The 22,621-nt window shown below is 34.6% G+C and overlaps 1 protein-coding gene across 1 annotated transcript; it reads left to right on the forward strand.

The window, feature by feature from the left end:
- Positions 1 to 14,504: 14,504 nt before the first annotated feature.
- LOC149149356 (UDP-rhamnose/UDP-galactose transporter 1-like) lies at positions 14,505 to 19,078 on the forward strand. Its single transcript, XM_089439754.1, has 5 exons — positions 14,505 to 15,045; positions 17,060 to 17,247; positions 17,358 to 17,558; positions 17,766 to 17,927; positions 18,348 to 19,078. The coding sequence occupies exons 1-5, from the start codon at positions 14,919 to 14,921 to the stop codon at positions 18,708 to 18,710; spliced, it is 1,041 nt and encodes a 346-aa protein (XP_089295880.1). The 5' UTR covers positions 14,505 to 14,918; the 3' UTR covers positions 18,711 to 19,078.
- Positions 19,079 to 22,621: the final 3,543 nt, after the last annotated feature.

Genomic DNA, 22,621 nt, shown 5'->3' on the forward strand with positions numbered 1-22,621 from the left:
GCAAGTTTGCGGCGCAGATCTGGACGTTCTGGTGCAAAATTTGTAGATCTGGATTGTTTGTGAAAAATTACCTAAATTAAAAAAAATCAATCGAATTGGAGTCCGGATGAGGGAGATATCGCTGATTTAAAATCAACTCTTTTTTCAGAATTTTTGGTGATGGCGGGAGAGTTGCAGCGCAGATATGAAATTCCAGTGCCTGGATCAGGATTTCTATCACATGGGCAGATGCAGAATGGTTGTTCCATTTCTGAAAACATGTCATAATAGGGATTCTGAGCAATATTGACGGAATTGTGGCCATTTTAAATTTTCGCCAAGTAAGCGAAATTTTTTCAAAATATTTTTCATGGCGGATCCTAATTTTACAGGAAAGATGATAGCCCTACTATTGAAGAATTCATACAAAGAATAAAGTTCAAATATGGGATATTTTGGAAGGCTATAGTACCGCTTAATTTGAAAGAAGAGGCTAACATATGGTGGAACTCACTTGGCATCAAACAGTTGTCCAAATTTTCGAATGATGAATTTGAAAAACTCCTTATGGACAAATGGTCTTGTGCTAGAAAAAAGAATGAGACACGTTAGGGGTTATGTTCTACTGGTGTCTCCTTATTGCAGGTTCATGGATTGATTCAGAAAGAGAAGATCATTGTTTCTATAAGTCCTAGTTGCAAGCATAATTTTATCAATGTTAATTTGGCAAAAAAATTGCAAGTTCTAGCAAAACACATTGAAAACATATAGGTGGATGATGAGGATGTTCAAGTGTATAGGGATTTGAAGATTTCTATGGATAAGTATGTGTTGCATGGTGATTTTTATACTTCAGAGAGGAATAATATGGATGTTTTTTTGGGATACCCGTGGATGGAATCGATGGGTACTATAAATATTAATGTGCAGAAGAAATTCCTGAAGCTCTGGTATAAAAAGAAGAAAATTACATTACAGGATATTTCCATTAATAAACAGGTAGAGTCCAAGGAGGCTGAAGCAGAAGATTTTCTAGGGACTGACATATCAGATGATGAGCCAGTGATGATTGACAATCAAACACAAACAGAGGTTGAAGAAGAAAAGGTTACAGGTGCTGATACATTATATGAGGGCTCAGTGGTTGAAGTAATATTGGAAGATAAGACACCATAGCAGGCACCACAACATAAAAATCATGCTCCAGTAAAGGGTGAATTAAAGAAAAAGACACTGTGGGTTAAAACTTTAACATATCATCACCCACATCACCCCGCAAGACAACAACCAACAAGATGGCAACCAATTAGACACAAGGACAACAATCCCCGTAGCACAGATAGAGAGGAGCGAAGATCTACCTACTACACATCAACACAGAAGAGCTACCACGATCAACTTCCATCTCAAGCGAGCGAGGCACCAGTGAAATCAAGGGTTCACCTTTCTCTTGGATGGCTAGATGCACGTGCATCGTACCAGTGGATTACTCTTTTGGCGGAGTTGCACTCATCCCCCACTGCAGGACATTCAGGTTTTCAGAAGATGTATGCTCACACTAGAAGATCATTTTTTTGGACAGGCATGAAAAATGACATTCTTACTTTTGTAGCGGAATGAGATGTCTGTTAGTGCCACAAAGGGGAGACAGTCAAAGCACTAGGCACATTACAACCATTGCCCATCCCAGCATCAATATGGATGGAGGTTTCTGTGGATTTCATTACAGGTCTTCCAAAGTCAGGAAACAAGTCAGTCATCATGGTGGTTGTGGACCGACTTTCTAAGTATGCTCATTTTTGTGCCCTACCCCACCCTTTTACACTGACTTTGGTCGCTCAATCTTTCATGGATCAGATCTTCAAATTGCATGGCATGCCCACTTCTATTGTGTTTGATCATGACTCGATCTTCACCAGTAATTTTTAGCAGGAACTCTTTAGGCTACAAGGTACCCAACTAAAACTCAGTACTTCCTATCATCCACAAATGAATGGTCAAATTGAAGCAGTCAACAAATGTCTGGAAACCTACCTTAGGTGTTTCACTTCAGAAAAACAACATATTTGGGTACAGTGGTTACCTCTAGCTGAATGGTGGTATAACACCAACTATAATGCCACCACCAAAGTGACTCCCTATGAAGCAGTTTATGGTCAAATCCCTCCTTTCCCTACTTCTTATATCAAGGGGTGCTCAAAGGTGCAAGCAATGGATCAACTCCTACAGAACCGCACAACCATGCTTGCCCATCTTAGAGAGAATCTTCATCAAGCTCAAAACTACACGAAGCAACAGGTAGATCAACATCATTCAGAATGCCAATTTCAAGAAGGGGATCAGGTATTTTTGAGGCTGAAACCTTATAAGCAAACATCACTCAAAGAAAAGGGTTGTCAAAAACTATCTCCAAAATTCTACGGAGCATATCGAGTACTTAAGCGCATTGGAAAAGTGGCCTACAAGACAGCTTTGCCACCCGCTGCAAAAATCCATCCAGTTTTCCATGTCTCATGCCTCAAGAAAGTGATTGGGAACAATTGCAGAATTCAAACCAGTCTACCTGAATTGGATGAAGAAGGGTCAATCTGGCTCCAACCTGAACGGGTCCTAGACACACAAGAATAGCACCTGCGTGGCTGCATGATCAAGGAAGTCCTCATCAAGTGGGTACCTCCCTTTGTAACCCATATTATCACCCCTAGGTATATAACAGTTTGAGTACAACACTTTGAGAATAGTAGCACAATTGGATTTGGATGTTACAAGGGCACAACATGAGAGGTTGTTTCAACTCAATGGGTTAGATGAATTTTGGATGCAGGCTCTCGTACAAAAAGAGGTGACTCAAGTAGAAAGGTTTGGCATTACAAAAACATCAAAGACAAGTTTTTTCAAAAGGGTGATTGGGCTCTTCTATATGACTCCAGGTTCAAGGACTTCAAAGGAAAATTGATGAAAAAATGGCTCGGCCCATATGTGATAGAAAAGTGCCATGACAATGGGGTTTTTCAGACAAGAAAAACTGATGAAGAATGTATCCCCTTACTTGTCAATGGATACGGATTGAAGGCCCACAAAATACCTCTTCGAAAGGAAGATTTTAGATATACTATCGATAAAGAAGTGAATGTGATTGGAAGTGTATCAACTTCCAAATCACTAAATTCTTGAAGACTGTTTTATTTTTGAAGAAAAAATGAAAAAAAATTAAAAAAATTAAAAAAATAAGGGACCTAGGTGAAAACCTCCTTGAGGCAACCCAAGAGTGAAAAAAGGAAAATATAAGATCACTGGGTGAAAACATCCCTTGGAGCACCTAGGGCAGGAAAACAGGTTGAAAACCTTCTTTGAGGCAATTTGTTTGTCTTTCACAAAGAAAAGAAAAGAGAAAAACGATAATAAAAAAAATGAAATGCTATTGCAACGACCTTAAACCTGCCCAATAATAAAATTCTGTGATTTTTGTAGGTTTTCAAGGCAACAAAGGACACCAAGTTTAGAGGGAAGAAAGCCAAGAAACATCTCATTCTTCTTTCATTCAATTCATATTTTCCATGCCTACCATGTCTCCATCATCCATCCTCATTTCTAAGCATCAAAAACTAGTTTGCAGGCAATTTTCTTACTGCTACAGGATTTCCTATAGTTACTACAAGAGTTTCTTGTAGTATTACAAGATGTCTTGAAACTCTACAGGAATGGAATTTCGGTTGAGAAATGATGCTACAGGCCTGTTCTGGGTTGAAAGAGGGGACCATTCACCTCATCTCATCTCCCCCAACACCAACTCATGACCATGCTACCCTCTGTGTCCATAACAAAACCACTAAAAAAGAAAATATATATATATATATATATATATATATATATATATATATATATATATATATATATATATATATATATATATATAATCATCATTTTCCTCACTCACCTACCACTCCATCTCCTCCATTTCCACCCCTTTAACTCCTACCTCACCACCTATTCCTCCTCCAAGTGAAAAAAAGAAAAGAATTATTAAAGAGGCAACTACAGGATTTCTTGTAGTACTACAGGAAACCCTGTAGCAGCCTTTGTTATGACAACTATAGTTCTGTATGCCTCCTCCTTCAATATCCATGCAAAATAAGAGTTTCAGCACCGCTGTAGGAACTATGGCACCTATCGAAAGCTGAGCAACAACAAAGGCTAAGCACCCGCACACCACAACAAGAATAAAACTATATCAACTGGGTGAAATAAACAAGTCAAGAGCCAAGGAAAAACATGTACCTAAACAAGTAGAAGTAGAGCAAAGCCACCCTCTAGCATGCATCGACCAAGAGAAGGACTACACAAGTATGACACCTCATACACACTCTTTCCTAAGTACGAATATGATACAAGTGTAGGAATATGAAAAATTAATTTTATAAGCTGAAGGTGGCCAGTTAACTTGGCCACCATTAGCTTGAAACAAAAAGTAAAGTCCTAGTCAACATGCCATGTGGCAAGGTCACATCAAAGAAAATCAGTCAAAAAGGTGGTCGAGTTAAGTTGTACAAGAGTGGGTGATGATTATGATGGAAGGTTGCATGATAACTAATGATGCGCCAATGGTCTAAAAGGGGAAATCACGTACATTGCCAACCATCATAACGCTCCAAGGAATCGATCATAAATAGAAAAAATTCCTATATTTCATGCACACATTGTTCATTTTTAGATTAAGAGAACCGAAACCACCGGAAGAGACATCGAAGAAGAAAACTAGTTTCGGCTATCCTACAGGGAACACCTATAGGAAATGCAGGGAACTACAGGAAAGAGTGGGAATTGTCAAAAAAATCTAAAAGGCATTGCCTAGGGCCCAACTATTCTCAAATTATTCTCACCCACAACATCACAGTTAAAGTTAGGTGGCCCGTATCCTCTACTTTTTGACTTCATAACTAGGAAAGAGAAAAAAAGAAAAAGAAAACTGCATTTTTCTCTAGTAATTATAGTGGGCCTGGGGATAGACAAAATTGTGTGGAGGAATTGTGTGGGGATAAAAGGAGAATTGCAGTCACCCTCCTAAACTCTAAACCCAAAGTCACCTTGGAAAACTCTATAGTAAGGCCACCAAAATCCCTACAGTCATCTTGCCAAAGAGGAGAAAATGACAGGAGGTTTCAACAAAAGGGAGCCCATAGAGACATCTAGAATACACCTCCATCTCCCTATGGTAGATATATTTAGAAGGCATCACTGGTTGGGATTCTTCAAGATGATTCTAGTATATGATGATGGTGTAGCTCGATATTTTTCCATGTCACTCACACCTCAGGCTAGAATCAGTGCTACTTCTATGGTAAGAGGATTGTCAATAACAATTACCCTTGAAATCATTTGCATAATCATTACACTTCCTGTAGGCATGTAATGGAGAAAGGATGATAAAGCTAGAAACACTTTTTCTAAGAATAACGTTTTCTTAAGAGATGAAGAGCCAATTGAGGAAAAAAATGGGATTATAAGGGAGAGCCTTCCCTATCCTTGGGATGAAGTAAGCTATCACATTCTCAAATATATTTATTATGAAGGAAGGCTCAGTATAATATATGGTTACCAATTTAGACTCCTCCATGAGCTAATATTTGGAGAGTAGTTACCCCTTAACAAAAGAGTTAGTGTAACTTACTTCTTGTTGCGATAAATAATATACATGAGCCTAAAGGTACAAGAAGGAAAACATTAGCAGCTGGCACATCATGGACTCATCAAGCTCAATAGAAGATGCCTTGAGCCAGTTAAGAGTCCCTATTTTATGGTCCACATTTGTTGACATGGAAAGGGAGGTTGTAATTGAAGCAATTGAATATGAGAGGGACCCAACCTCTAGTGCTGAGGAGGAATAAGAAGAAATTGAGGAGGAAGAAGAAGAACTTGATGAAAAAGAAGAGGAAGAGCCTGAAGAAGAAGAGGAAGAACTAGAGGAAGAAGAGGAAGAAGAGGAGTCAGAGACAAATAAAAAAGAGGGAGAAGAAGAAGGAAAAGAAAACGGTGGGGAGGAAGAACTGAAGGATGAGGCAAGCCCTGAAAAACATACCAAGGAAGGGAGGAATCTCCAAGAGTATCTCTTGATCCCACAGAGAGGGATGCAACTACTGCCTTGAATTCCCTAAGCACACCCATAAAGTCAACATGAAAAATGTAGAGGCAGACTCGCCTACATTTCAAAACAAGGAGGAGCACTAGGATCAAATAGTGGAGACCACAAACACCTACCAAGACTCCTATAATTATTTAGGTCTCACCAAAAGAGCAAGAAAAACTAGTCTCCCCAGAAATGAAAGGTGAAGAAGGTGCATCAAAATAGGCTTCCCCAAAGCCGCCGAAAACCTATGTTAAAAGGTCTGTCACTAGGTTAGCATCAACAAAGAAAATCAAAGAACCTTTGACCCCATTTCAAAAGGGAAAAATACTCCTACAGGGAACACAGACAGTCCTACAAGAAACTTTGTCAGCACTACAGTAAACACATAAAAAGTAGCAGGAAGGACAAAGGAAAGGTAAGGAAGAAGAAACACAAGTACAAGGGGAGGTAGATGCTACAAAGACATTAAAGGGAGAATCTCAAGAGCTACAAGAACCTAGCCCACAACACAATCTGAGCTCTTATTACATATTCATTGAGGGAGGCAGAGTAATACCACATAAATTTTCCATCCCTCTCTTCTTTGAGATTGAGAAGGAGAGAGGAAGGACACATCTCTTGATGCAAATTGCTAAATCGAAGAAGGTAGAGGATGTGGGCCATATGGAAGAGAAGATACTAGAGATGGGCAGAAATTTGAGCAGGATAAGAGATAGGGAACGAGTTATGAAATCTCAACTATAGGATGAAAACACATTGATGAGGAGGCAAGTATAGTAAATAGAGAGCCAATTGGCCACTATGGAAAGCCTCGCCAGTGCAGGATGCCACCAAAGTCATATGCCTTGTACCTAAAATATAAATGGCTACAATTTCAGATAAAGACACTAGCACAATGGGGGACTTTGCCTTTCCAAGACTATAGGTAGTCCATTATGATATGTGACCAAAGCACCCTAGAGGATAAGGCCAAGATATCTGAATTCTACTTACATAACTTCACCTTAACAGACTTGAATGTGTGGGACCCCAATGCAAAGTTGGGGGACTTACAACTAATGGCCCTTGCATCACGGATGAGTCATGAGGAGACCAGGGCTAAGGAAGTAAAGATGGTGTTAGAAAGGGAAGCAAGAGAGCCCCTTTACATCAGATCGCAATAGATCAATTCCATGGCTACCATTAGCACCCACAACAACATCTCTAATGATCCCCAACTTGCACCAAGATACCTAGCTACATAAGAGCAAGCAGTCACTTATTTTGAATACACCTTCATATTTCTAGGGATGAAAGCTATCAAGTATGCCGAGGGAGATGGGGCACCCTACAATATATCGTAAGGATCAAGGAGTATCATTCCCCTGAAAAAATGAGAGATGCACTAGAAAGGACCCCAATTTATAAGAAGGCACTACAGAGACTCAAAATCAATTGAATTGGTTTAAAACTCAGTCCACCATTGCTATTGGGTATGTTAGAAGGAAGAAAGGAGGAAGAGGAAAGAAAGTAGTCGGAGGAAATAGAGAAGCATGCATGATTTTATCCACAAGAGGAGACTGCATCAACAGAATCCTACGATGTCAGAGAGGCCACAAGGGAAATGAAAGACATGGACATAGATTAAGTTTCTTAGAGGATGAGAAACACTTTCAGTAGGGGGTGATGATGAGGCTCATCAATAGGTAAATTATATGGACCTTAATGCCATTCTCCAACTTACTAAAATAAACTTTTCTCACATTTCTTTACATATTTTATTATATTTAGCTTAGTGAGAAGGGTAAAGATGAGATGTTATGTCATGTGGCCTAATGTGCATTAATTACAGGATTTGGAATAGTTTTTGGCTAATTGAAGGGCATGAACTCGAAGTAGAAAAGTAAGAGAGATTTAAAGAGATTGGATCTCCCACATTAACTCCTAAATCACTCAAAGATCCTCTACCATATATCATCAACTCGAAGTTACAAGAAGCTAATCCCACCGAGGTCATTAGCAGCCAAGACAATGATAGTTAAAGAAAAGTTAATCTCAATTTTGGGAGACAAGTTTCCATAATTTTAAGGAAGTTATCGGTAGCTTCAGTTGTATAAATAAGAAGGCTTAGGGCCTCATTAAGATTCGACTTTTTTTGTTGTAGCCAAGAGGAATTTTTGAGTGAAAACGTTGTGATAAATTACTCTTATGTATTTTTGACATTTTAATGAGAATGAGAAGCATTCCCTTGATCCAACACTGAGTTGAATCAGAGGGCTGAAGCTCTTGGGTTAAGGCCCAAACCTAGCAGCAGATGTTCCTCTTTTTGTATATGTATGCTTAGATTACATTCATAGTTAGCTGTTGAAGTGATCTATGTTTTGTTTAATCTACAAGTATTTGGATGATTAGTTAGTTTGCTTCCATTAGTGTAAAGATAGATCAATGGTACAATAGTGAAATTAAATACTTCAAAAAATCTTGTGGTAGTGGCATCTGCCTCATCTACATTAGGGATCATGGTTTGAGGGTCCCACTCTCACAGCCCCAAAATTTTTTTATTGTTTGATCACTGGATAACATAGGATTTATTGTTGAATAGATTACTATTTCTCAATTCCTTGGAAGTACCTAAAATTTTCATTTTGGTTTCTTCAGTTTTTTATGGTTTAAAAGAACTTACATTCATATACTTAGCCATTAGCCATTAATAACTCTAGTTCTTTTCCTAAATTTAACTCAACTTTTCCATAGATAAATGAAGTTGTGCATAAATGAAGAAAATAATATATGTTGTTGCAGGAGTTTTTGATCTACAAGGAGACCTCATCTCACTAGCCTCATCCAAGTCTTCTCTACTTATGCTGCTGAAGTCTACCAACCCCTAATCTGAATTTCTGGTTTATAGCAAAGTGGACATCTTCCTTGACAAAATTCAACCATATTAAAGAGTTGGGCTAAGCCTTGGGTAGTGTGCACCTCTTCTGTGCCTTATTCCCCCATCAAACATCTTTCCCACACTTTATCCCACCTTTCCTACCTCCCTATAGCTTTCATCTTGTTTCCTGTAGTAAAATAGAACATCTTGTAGTAGAACTAGGACATCTTGTAGTGCTACAACAAACCCTGTAGCTGCATGTTTTAAGCCTGAATTGAGAAGAAATGATCATCTGAGCTTAGGTCAGACCTCCACTTGGCTTCCATACCCTCAACACCATTTTGGACCTGTTTCCCCATAACTGTCTCCCCTGCCAAAGATCAAATTGGTCCAATTAGCATTTACATTCATAAAATTGAAAATAAAAAAGGCTTTTCTACAATTTCTAGTTAGTACATGCATACAACAATAACAATAGTTTTAGGATAATTTCCATGCTTATTTAGTCTATATAACTAGATGTTAGAATCAAGGTTAAGTTAGGTCTCTTTTGCAAGCAATATGTGTATATGCTTAGCTAGATGATTTCATGTCAGTTTATAGCACTTTCCAATTCAACACTTACATTTCCTTTCTACATTAAGAATAGTTTTCCCTTTGTTATTTGGTAGTCAGACTCCTTTTAATCAATAGAAGAATGGTTTGGAAAACCCTAGTGGTCTATCACCGTAGTTGAAAAGTGACAAGAGTAGACCATTTCATCTACTATGTATACAACATTGTCACCTCCAAGTTTGTACGAACCCCATGTTGATCAAGTAAAGTTGGTAGCCCTAGGAGTTACAACATCCTTGTTGCAATACTGGAGCTCATCACAACTCTCTCTCTATCTACCTCCCTCTCTCTTTCCTCCCTCTCTCTTTCTTCCTCCTCCCTTTCCCTCCCTCGCTCAATTCCTTGGTCTCTCCAACAAAAAAACCCACATTCAGAATTATATGCATTCTTCTCTCCCCCTCCCAATAACTCTCGATTTTCTCCTTACCTCTCCCTTTCCTCCCATCCTCTCTCTCCTACATGCCTCTACCTTTTTCTCTCCTTATCTCCCCACCCACATCTCTCTCTCTCTCTCTCTCTCTCTCTCTCTCTCTCTTCTTGCATCTCTCTCACCCATTTATAATGATATCTATCTCCCTCCACCGTCATTCTCTATCCCTTTCCCTCACCTTCCACACTATCTCTCTCCCTCCCTACACCATCACTATCTCTCGCATTCTATATATTCTTCCCTCTCTCTTTCCCCTCCTAAAATATCTATATCTCACTCCCTCTCTCCTTCTCTCTCTCCCCCTCACCCCCCTCTCTCTTAATATCTATTTATCTCCCTCACTCCCTTTTCCACTATCTATCTCTCTTTGTCCACCCCCTTTCCTCTATCTCTACCATATAAATCTGTCTGTCTCCCTTAAATTCTCCTTCTCTCCATCCCTCCTTAAATACCACCCTCATGTCTCTCCCCTTCATCTATCTCTTTATCACTTCTTCATTCCTCAATCCCTTCCTCAGAACAAAACACTTTCATCTCTCTCTCTCTCTCTCACACACACACATTCTCTCCCCCCCTTCCTCCCCCTTAATTGATTTCTCTATTCCTCCCACCATCCCTCAATCACTCCTTCACAACAACCCCCTTCTAGCTCTCTCTCTCTCTCTCTCTCTCTCTCTCTCTCTCTCTCTCTCTCTGTGCACTTTACCACTCACTCTTTCCTACTCCCCCTTCCCTCCCCAACCCCACCTCAACCACTTCCCATGTGCTAAATTTCCTTGGGGTAGGAATGCATACATGTTCTTAGTGCCAAGAATGCATGATTTCCTAATTCGAAAAACATGAAAATGTTTTTTACATTAGGAACATACACACTTTTTTGAATTAAATTGTTTTCTACTAAGAAGATCGTGTGCATGATGAGTTGGTTGCTTGAGATATAGGTTTGGGATCAAAGATTTGGAGATTTGGGTTGCAAAGATATGAAAATTTCATTTTTTGAGAACACATATACATGTCTCTATTTTTGACATTATATTTCTATAGACTAGAAAAATCCATTATTATGAAACTATTGACACACAGGGTTTATTTTGTAGATTATAAATATATAATTGGAAAAAAATATTATATTTCTATAGACTAGAAAAATCCATTATTATGAAACTATAGACACACATAGAGTTTATTTTATAGATTCTAAATATATAATTACAAAAAATATTAGTGTTACTATTTTAATAATATTTTTCTCTTACGCCAAACTTTTGAAATGCATCTCTCTCTTATTTCTCCACTATAACTTTTTTTTGGCCTTAACTATTTGAAAAAATTTTATATAGTGCACAAGCCAACACTGAAACCTCTAATATTTAAAAAAAATAAAAAGTTTCTTAGATAATATTAAGAACCTTTTAGGTTCACTGAAGAAAGTTACATAATTTCAAAAATATAATGACTTTCATATTCTAAAATGCTATAAAATTTATATTATACATTTTGACTTTCATATTCTAAAAAAAACTATAAAATTTAGGTTATATATTTTGAAAACATAGTCGTGCACAAGAAAAGAATTGTTTTCTACAACTTCATATTTTTTTTTACCAAGACTCCATTGTTTAGGTAGTCAAATATTAATCATGCGTCTAAGTTAGCATATTTTTGTTTTCTTTGGTTTCATTGCCACTAATGCGTCAGGATGATGTCATTAACATTCATCCATCTTGATAATTGTAATTACTAAATTATTGATAATTGTAATTAATATTGTAGCATCAATATGTACATCTAAATGTAGTTGTACTATTCAACATTGCAATAAGATTGTGAAATATAAAAAAAAATGTTTTATATATTATAACATGTAATTAGCATAATCATAAAAATTAGATGAGAAGTAAAGGTTGATAGGAATCAATTAATAATACGCCTAAAAAAATTTATCTCAAATTTACCACAAATATTCCTAATTTGTAAATAGATTTTTTGATCATATCATGGGCCAATATAACGGCTTATCAATACCACATGCCAAAAAAACCATAACTTACTTTATATGACACTTGTTCATATGATTCTTTATTCTTAATTAATTAATTTAATTAGAAGGGAAAAAGGGTTAACTATTTTGAAGATACATCTCAACCTTAATTTGTGTGTACTACTATGCACATTCTATAATATTTCATGGAGGTTAAAGACCTACCATCCACCTAATAATTATTGATAATCAAATTAAAATTGGAAAGACCTTATTCCAAAATAGACACGCCTATTGGCAAAATGAAAATACAATAGGTTTCACTCAATTTTCTTGATTAAAACTACTTATACATGAATGTGTGGAGTATAAAATTATGATGTGATATCTGAAATATAACATAAATTTCTTGGGTGAAGTAATTCCAATATTTTAAACTAGCTCAATCAAATAAATTAAATGGTTGATAAATGCAATCAATCTATAGTAGGCATCAAGAAACTTACGTCATGATACAATATCTTAATTTAAGCCATTAACACTATTATCAATCATATAAATTAAATGATTGATAAATGCAAATAAACATATAATAGATAGTTGTCAATCTATAGTAGGCATCAAGAAACTTATGTCATGATACAATATCCTAATTTAATCCATTAACACTATTATTCCACGGAGGAACACAGATGGGAATGAATCTATATTAGGCATCAAGACACTTACAACATGATACAATATTCTAATTAAAGTAATAAAAAATATTATTACAATATTATTAAATTAACACGACCATACAAATTAAATCGCTCATAAATGGGGATATAAATCAATCTATGGGAAGCATCGAAACACTTAATTCATGATACATTATCCTAATTTAAGTGATTAAAGCTATTGTTACAATAAAGTAATTAAATAGCTAACAAATGTGGATAGTTATTAAATTATATTAAACACAAGACACTTACATCATGATACATCTCACATTATCAAAATTAAAAAATTAAAATTATCCAAATTATATATATTTTAAATGATTAATAAATATATTAAAATTAAAGAAACTCTATTCCAAAACATACCTATCAACTTAATTAAAGGAAAAAAATATTATTAAAATTAAGATCAATGTTTATTAATTAATTCACATTAAACTTATCCTAAAACACTCTAAATTCAATGAATTTGTAAAATAAATAAACACAAATTCTATTTTTATTTCAAGACACTAAGCTTTTAATAATATGATATACACTTCTACTCATTTCAATATTTCTATTATTTTTATAGGGAAAAGATTAAGTGTTTCTCACTTTTTCTTTTTCAATTATTTTTAATTAAAATTTAATATAATGAAGAATATTTTTATTATTTAATTAATATTTTTATTATATAAGTAAATATAAGATTTTTTTTGATATTGAAATTATAAAATTTAATAACTCATATTTTAAAATTTGAATAAGAAAATATGGAGTTCTAAGGAATTTTGGTATGATAATTTTGTGTTTTTTTGTCAAAGTTTGATTTGTGTTGTTTTAACTAATTTTTTTACTATAATTCAACATCCTCAAATTTATTTGACACACTTGATTGTGAAGAGTTAACAAATTAAACTTGTGATTTCAATAAATCTTTATTAAATTTTAAACAACTTTTATCGAAAAATTAATAAATAAACTTCTAAAAAATTACACTTAAAATACTCTATAAAATATTCAAATTTAATAAAACATTGAGAAAACACTTAAAAATAATAATCTATCTTACATTGTAAGACCATATTCACATCCCATTGTGAAAAAGGAATACCGTTAGGTACATCAAAATCAATACTACAGCGTATTACATATTTCATATGATGACTTGATTGAATAACAATTTGTGAAACATGTGGAGAGTAGTGCCATGGACTTATAGGTAAGCATTACAATATGTATTCCTTAACAGACTAAGTATCATTTAATGGGGTCATGTAACCTTAGGCTATAGAGTCCAAGTTAACATCGTAGCATTAAATGAAATATAAATTTAACGTACACTGAATATAAAACTGAAACGTGAACAGTAATGACACGAAAGGAATATACCACATCCTCAAATCACAATAAAGAATTAAAGAATGGATTGCTTAGCCCGTTATAAAATATAATGTTAACTGGGGTTTTCAATAATGTGAACAAGAAAATCACAAATTTTTTGGACACGTATATAAAAAATATAATGTTGACCAGGGTTTTCAATAGTGTGAACAAGAAGATTACAAATTGTTTGGACATGTATATATCGTGAACGTAGATTTTCAAATGATTCAACTATTAAATTCAGAGGCGCTGGACCACTTTTCCACCACTCAAATACTAGGAAAATGGTGCGACCGATCACTGCATTACAATATATGTGTAAAATATAATAGTTCTGATCATGGCCTTTGAATGGACATAACTACCCATGTGAATATCGAATATATTACGTAAGAAGCACCTAAAAAAACTCAAAAAAAACTGATTGACGCAACCTGGTGAACGAATTCCTATGACATGCCCCGGCAATGGCGGAGCCCGCTGCGACTCCGACTGGTTTGGCTTTTCTTGAACTTAGTTTCCGTTTTAATTCACGTCGCCCTCTTCTTCCGTCGCTGAAATAGCGTTCTGTCCGCATGAATCGAAGGCTGAATCAAATACAGCACGTAACTCATGATATGCATTGAATTGCCATCGGGAAAGATTTCTGCTACGCGCTTAGAAATATTTTTGGGTCCAGACAGAAACTGTCTGAGCACCAGAAAAATTTAACTTTGGGAGACCACAAGATTTTCTGAATCTTAAAGCTTGGCAGAGGCGCCTGTACGCTTCTGCTATTTGCTTCAAGATTCACAATCCAGAGCCAGGCTCATACTTTTCTTGCTTTCTGTGGATGTTACAGTATGGGTTCCGAGAACAAATCCTCCTTGTCAAATGTGGGAGTATGGGCAATGAATGTGGTCAGCTCGGTTGGAATCATCATGGCTAACAAGCAAGTGATGTCTGATAAAGGATATAATTTCAGATTCGGTAAGCATATTTACTGTTCATGTTCATTTCTAATACTTAAATTCACATGAGTAGTTTCAGTTAAATTAAATTGTTAATGGCATCTTTCTTTCCTGGTGTTTGAAGAAATTGATTTAATGTGTTGTCTGGCACTAGTGACAGGAATTCAGTTAAATTAAATTGGTAATGGCATCTTTCTTTCCTGGTGTTTGAAGAAATTGATTAATATGTTGTGTGGCCCTAGTGACAGGAATTCATATAATGGTTTGTCTAGCATTGGAGAATTCATAAAATTTGCTGCCTGCCACTGGTGAACGAAATTCATATAATGATTTTTCTAGGATTGAAGAAAGTATTACGTATAAACAATGTTGGTTTCTTCGTATATATATCCATCTGAATTTTTGGTTTGGCATTGGAGATTTCATATATTTGTTAGTTTCTTGGTATTTATCCATCTTAATGCAATGTTTGATCTAGCGTTGGAGATTTCATATAATGTGTTGTCCCGCATTTTGGGTGAAGTTAATATAATGTTTTATAGGAGATTGTAGAAATATAGAGGTTGTGAGTTTCTTATTATTGATACATTTAAATTTTAGCATTTGCTTTCGTTCTGAGTGTAGAAAATCCTTATAAGAATATACTTTCCCTGTTTCTTTAGGTTTAAACTAATTGAAAAAACACCCATCCAAAACTTTAGGATGTGCTTTTGTTCCGAGTATAGGAAAACATTACAAGAATATTCTTTTCCTGTTTTTTTTGGTTTATACTAATTTCAATTATTGCATTGTAAATTTCAGCAATATTTAAGACTGAAAAATAATATTGTGTTATTTCAGAACTTAAAGATAATAAAAATTAAATTAATTATTTAAACTTATTTTTATAAGTAAAAAATTTAGAATATTTTCACATCTACAATCAAAATAAAGATGCCAGTTATACCAACATAAAAGGATTTAGAGTATTTTCAAATCTACAATCAAAATAAAGATGACCGTTATACCAACATGAAACCATAACAACAGTTACTTGAAAAAATGTAAATCATAATTATTAAATAATTATAAATAGATCCTAATCATGTATAAGGCACTTTAATCTCAAGCAGATCAGTTTAATGGAAACTCCCCATCAATGATTAGGGCAGCTGGATTTATTTGGTGCAGTTAGGATTTAACAAATATCAATGCTATGAAGATATTGGATACCAAAAAGTCAATCCCGTGGTGTTTGATTCACATTTTATTAGTTGAAATACATCAGAGTTTCAACGAGAGAGTCTTGGAATTTGTAAGTTTACTTAATATTTTTATTTCTTGTGTTGTTAGTCTTATCTTTTAGTTATGATTGGAAACTTACATTGCTCTTATAACTTAGGTTGATGTGCCGTATTTTCTTTAAGCAATGAAGTTATTTTCTTAGTTCTTCAAAATCTCTGATTTCTTTGTTAGAAAGTTGTTATTTATTGCAAGTGTTTTTACACTTTGAGATGGTATCAAAGCTTGAATGCAAAGACCTTCTTGTTTCATAGAGATCTATGGATGATGAGTTCAGATCTGATTTTTTTTTTAAGAGATTTATTGATGGTGAGATCAGATCTGATCTAATCTGGGTTGGAGGTTGAGTTTGTTTGTTGTTGTTTTTTTTTAAATTTGTGACTTCCATAATACTATTTTCACTAGTAGATTGGCTTTTCATAAATATTATTAATGGAAGGAATACTGGATATAATAATGGAAAGAATACCGGATACAATATGTTTCCTGAAACTTGAACCAATTTTGCTGAAAAACAAATTGTTCACCAAACAACTAGAACTAAAACAGGTTAATTTGTAATGAGATTTTTGTAAATTTTGTTTTGGTTATAATTGTTGCTATTTCTGATCTGATATATGCATAGGATATACTCGTGAATTTCTGATCATGGGAGAGCATGTTTAGTGACAAAGCTGTTTTCTTAAATATAAGATTATGATTTGAACAATACGAGATCGTAATGACAGTTTGCAGATTTTAATGTTTTGCAGCAACCACCTTAACCGGTTTTCACTTTCTCGTGACTGCGCTGGTGGGATTTATGTCGAGACAGCTAGGATACTCAACTGCTAATAAGCACGTCCCTTTCTGGGATCTCTTCTGGTTTTCTATTGTTGCCAATCTTTCCATTGTCGGAATGAACTGCAGTCTAATGTTAAACTCCGTGGGATTTTATCAGGTCAGTAAAAGTACAATCCGCTGCTTTGATTTTTGGGATCATCACGAAATATCTAGATCTTTCATCAATCTACCTAACAATGAGACATTTGTTCTGCCTTGAGTGCTCAGATTTCTAAATTAAGTATGATCCCAGTTGTTTGTGTCATGGAATGGATTCTTCACAATAAGAAGTACTCCACAGAAGTCAAGGGAACAGTATTTCTTGTGGTCATGGGGGTGGGCGTTTGCACAGTCACAGATGTTAAGGTAAACATGAATGGTTTCCTAGCAGCTGCGGTTGGTGTCTTCTGCACGTCACTTCAACAAATAGTAAGTTATTTTCTTTTGATGAAACTTGTAAATACTGTTTAGTACCTATGGTTGACCCTTCAACCCACTTTCTATATTGATAGGAACGTTAGTCACGCGGCAACCAACAAACATGTATGACAAAGGGCTCCCTTCAACAAAAATATAATTCTTTGATTCTTTGACCTAAATTTGATTGGCTAAATCAAACTTTGTTTGTCCTTGCAGTCTATTGGCTCCCTTCAACAAAAATATGCCATCGGCTCATTTGATCTCCTGAGCAAAACTGCCCCAATACAGTGTGCGTCTCTGCTATTGTTGGGACCTTTCATTGATTTTGGTCTCAATGGGCACAATTTGCTGGATTATGAATTTTCGCTTGGAGCAATAGTAAGATACCTGTACTTTTTCATTTATGATAGTTCTCAGATTTCTGACTATAGTATATGTTTCTGTGATTTTAATTGTTCTTATTTTTTTTTTTCAGATCTATGGCATTAAATTTTTTGTTTAGATTTTTCAATGTGAATCTGGATGAAAAACCACACTGGTTGGTTATAGATGTTTAAAACAAATTTCTAAATGTGATTTATTGACATAGATGGTTAGATGTTTACCTAAAAGAAATTTGTATGGAACTTTCTAACCATAAATGTGATTCATTAACTTAGATAAAAAAATCATATTAATTGGTTCAAAATGTCAATGCGATGTGATGTGATAGATACAGATGACAATTCTCAAATTCCACATAACTTTGCTGTTTGTGAACTCTGAACATGGAATTTAACAACATATTTGTTGATGCAGTTCGTCATTTTACTCTCTTGTGCTTTGGCCGTTTTTTGCAACCTAAGCCAGTATCTTTGCATTGGGCGCTTCTCAGCAGTTTCGTTCCAAGTTTTAGGCCACATGAAAACAGTGTGTGTTCTTGTTTTAGGCTGGGTCTTATTCGATTCGGCATTGACAGTAAAGAACATAATGGGCATGGCCTTGGCTGTGGCGGGCATGATATTGTATAATTGGGCAGTGGATAAAGCAAAGCAAGCCTCTTCCAAAATTTTACCCACTTCAATTATGAAAGATAATGCAGATGAGACAGCAAATTTATTGAAGAGTGGATTTGAAATGAAATCTAGCAAGGGTATGGAGTTCAGCGGAGAAACAAAGTAATTACAAGTTCATGCGGTGTTCCGAGAGCAGCTGTTATTCAGAAAATTAAACTGGTAGACATGCCGCAATTAAGTTCCTTGTAATCGAATAGAAACTTGCTAATGCTGGCTGGTGTCTTGCTCACCAATGACTCAAATTCTTTTTAACCGTCAGTACTGTTACACTGACAAGAATAAAAAATAGTTATAGTACAGAAATTTTTTACCACCAACATCGCTTCGCACTGTAGGGTTTGGCGTTACACTTCAGGAATAAACAATGGTGAGTTCACACTGGTTGTTTATTACCTGCACCAAACTCCTTTTGCACTTGAGAGTGGTCTATTTTTTAAGCTGCAAGACTCTGGTTAACCTTGCTCGTCGCCTTTTTGATATTCTTAATAATCTAAGTGGTGATAGCCATCTCTGCGTCTAGATCTGCTGCAATTTTTGATATATCAAACCAACATTGAAAACCAAATTGTAGAATATATTGATTAATTTTTAATATTGTGATCAACATTTTAGATAATAAAAAAAAATCATGATAATTTTAAGATAAATAATTATTTTTTTCACATTGTAAGAGTCATAAAAAATTACATCAAACTTGGCTTGTAATTTGAGAAACCACTGATCAGAAATATCCAACTTATTTTCTATCCTATGAACCAGAACTAAGATGATTAATCTATTATAGAATACCATGAAATGTTCATTCATTTGATTCTTATAATAGATTCTTTTTTCATGGGAACACTCCATAATTCATGGAGTATAATTTGCAACATCAGTGGATTGAATATAATATTTTAAGAAATTTCACACCAATAAAATGCATATGTTTCTATAAATATGTTTATAAACCATAAAATAGAAATATGAAATTATTATATAGACAATAAATACATGCGCACAAAGCACCTTAATTAGATAATATGGACGTAGATTCTAAAGTATTGAAATAGATTTATACACTTCAGTATGAGGGAGGACTTTTTGTTTCCACGTATGCAAAGACATAGAGTACTGAGTGAGTTGTTCAAGAAGGTTTGGCCGTTGCAGGGTGGATTTTCAACTTTCCAAGTTATAGGGCCAAAAATCTAGGATTTTGTGTTCCCAAACAGCTATGTATAATATTCATAGTTAGTTAGTTGTAGAAGGAATAAACGCCGGGAAAATAACTTTGCATATATGTTGAAGATGGTTTTTGTGAAAGGTAGGACGAAGTAATACGGATGTTGGATGTAAAGAGATGATAAGTTACACCAATGTTTAGGTGTATAGGAATAAAGAGATGATAAGTTACAACAATGTTTAGGTGTATAGGAATAAAGAGATGATAAGTTACACATGTTTAGGAATTGCTTGTTTGGTATGTTAAGTAGCAATGTATTTAAAGATGTCATGGTAGTTGAAGGAATAGAAAATTTGGAAAGATTATCTTAAAAAATTAAACTATTAAATTTAAAAAAAATTGTTTTTAATAAAATAAATATTATATAAAGATTATTTGAAACAAAATTGTTAATAATATTTTAAAATTTTATAAATATAATAAAATGATATAAATTCTCAAATTTCTTATTTTATTTTTTAATTCATTTTATCATATTAATTATATTACAGAGAGAAAAAAGAAAATATAGAGTTGACTCAAAGAGAAAAATGAAATTGAATCAACTGATATTTATTACTTATCATCAAATAAATGTTTATACTTGTTATTACTATTTATATATATATCTTTTAATATAAATAAGTTTTTAAAATGATAGTAAGTTTTTTTTTTTTAATTGCCTATCAATTTGCATTCAATTAAAGGCTCTATTCTATTGATGTAGACCTTACACATCTGCCTTAATATTTGATCATAACAAAGAGAGAAGATGTATAAGGATACCAATGACCCAATTTATAAGAAAAATAAAAAAAATACTTCTATTATTATTAAAAACATATTAGAATTAAAAAAAAAAATATTTAACTTCATTTTTGTAATTTGAATACCCATTATTAAGATATTTTTTTTTTAAACAATATAATCCTTTCCTATTAAAATTTTTACAAATAAGTTTTACCTATTGAAATTAAATAATAAATAATCGAATTAATCATACATATTTTATTTTACAAAACTTTGTATTTCCTCTAAATATTATAACTCTTTTATTTTCTCTAAAACAGCAAATTATTCTACTAAATCTTTCTTTTCAATCCTTACTGTTTTCTAGTTGTAATAAATAATATTCTTCTAAACCACCTGTTAAAGAATAAATCTGATGAACTTCTCCTTATTCTTATAAAAATCCTCTTAACGTCAAAGCATAATTCAAGACCAACAGCATGATGGCCGGCTTTTCTCTTCCCATTCTTGAACGTGTTGTTTGTGTTGGACAAACAACACGATCCCCAACTTTCCTCTTCCCATTCTTGAAAGTTCCACTCCAATTCTTGTGTAATGGTTCCAGTGGTTCATCACACAATTTGATTTACACGCCTTCACTATTTAGCTGTAGGATGGATTTGAAATCTGAGCAGTACAAGTCCAAAGAGTCTTGTGTGAATTCAAGAGTATGGAATTCCAACGAATGTGTAATACCAAAAGCCAAAAGCTATATGTAATTCTAAAATTCATTTGGAATTTAGGTTGTAGAAGTCTATAGGTTACTAGAAGTTAGAAAGTCAAGGGTCATGATGATATTAAAGGTCACTCTTCATAGTTATAAATGGATCCTCATTCTCCATGTAGAGAAATTTTAACCTTGGCTTCTCCCATATGGCACAAGAGAGATAAGTTAGTACTTTTGGGGAGCAAGTAGTGGCTCTAGCTCTCCACTAGTGGAGCAAGTGATGTTTGTTCTATTCATGCATCTTGGGACTTATACTTAATAATTTAAGCCTGATGGCCAACACGATTTTCATATATGGATTATGAATGTTTGTAAGACTATTCTATGAATGTTTATGATTCATGTTTTCTTTCACCAGTACTAAGGCAGTTGAACTATTTTGGTTATTTTACTGCTTATTCTAATCAGAACATGTTGTAAAAGTTGTAACAGTTGTCCCAACTTTGTGTACTATTCCACTGGATGTTAGGCAAAACATTCTTATTTATGTGTGTCTTTATTATGGTGGTATTATTACCTCTCTCTTAGAGGCTCACTTTCTCCCCCATCTATAGTAGAAGAATCTTGATGCAGTTGCAAATAAACATTCACCAAGCACACCTGCTTATTTTTTGAAGGCACATATGTGGTTCTCTCTCTTGTTGACAACTAATGCCAAGGTAGATATGTAAGTAAATGAAGACCGAGACTTATTCCAGATGGGGTTCCTATCCCAAATAGTGTAAGGTCTAATTGGGACAGCATATCAGGAGGAACCCCTTGAATGTTGGTATGTCCAACACTATCAACATTTCTAGTACTAGAAGGAGGGTAGCCCAATTTCTATGGCTGATAACACCACCCACCCACACCATACTTCATATTGACAAGGCAACAACATTGCCAACACCTCTGTGACTCATATTCCTGAAGTGGGTAGATCTTTTTAGCCCAGCCCAGAACAAAGTTGTGAAGTTTCCTATGAGCACATTTGAGCAATTCGTCTTATAACTCATTGCTTTACGAAGACTATTGTATTAATTCCTGGAGCGCATAATCTTCCTTATTTTTCAAACAAGAACGAAACAAGTCCTACCGTGATAGTGGTTTCTAAAGTTGAAGATTTTGTTTTTTCCTACCTTGAAGAATTAGCGAAGTCTGATGATAACAAAAAAACACCAGACCAACATCCGTTGTAAAATGAAGGGGACAAGGACAACGTAGTGCTATCAGAAGACACTTTTCACAGGTTTGGTGGTCACGAAGAAGACTCCTCAGATTCTGATGAGGAGGAGGAGCTCAGAGACGAGAACATAGCAAG

This window comes from Pinus tabuliformis, chromosome 9 (assembly GCF_031772625.1).
Source record: "Pinus tabuliformis cultivar Carrire ecotype Pingquan chromosome 9, CPIR1, whole genome shotgun sequence".
Taxonomy (NCBI): Eukaryota; Viridiplantae; Streptophyta; class Pinopsida; order Pinales; family Pinaceae; genus Pinus; species Pinus tabuliformis.

Coding starts and splice junctions, on each gene's coding strand:
- LOC149149356 (XM_089439754.1), top strand. CDS start 14,919: ATGGGTTCCGAGAACAAATCCTCCTTGTCAAATGTGGGAGTATGGGCA. Junction 17,248..17,357: donor ACTCCGTGGGATTTTATCAG/GTCAGTAAAAGT, acceptor TTGAGTGCTCAG/ATTTCTAAATTAAGTATGAT. Junction 17,559..17,765: donor GCACGTCACTTCAACAAATA/GTAAGTTATTTT, acceptor TTGTCCTTGCAG/TCTATTGGCTCCCTTCAACA.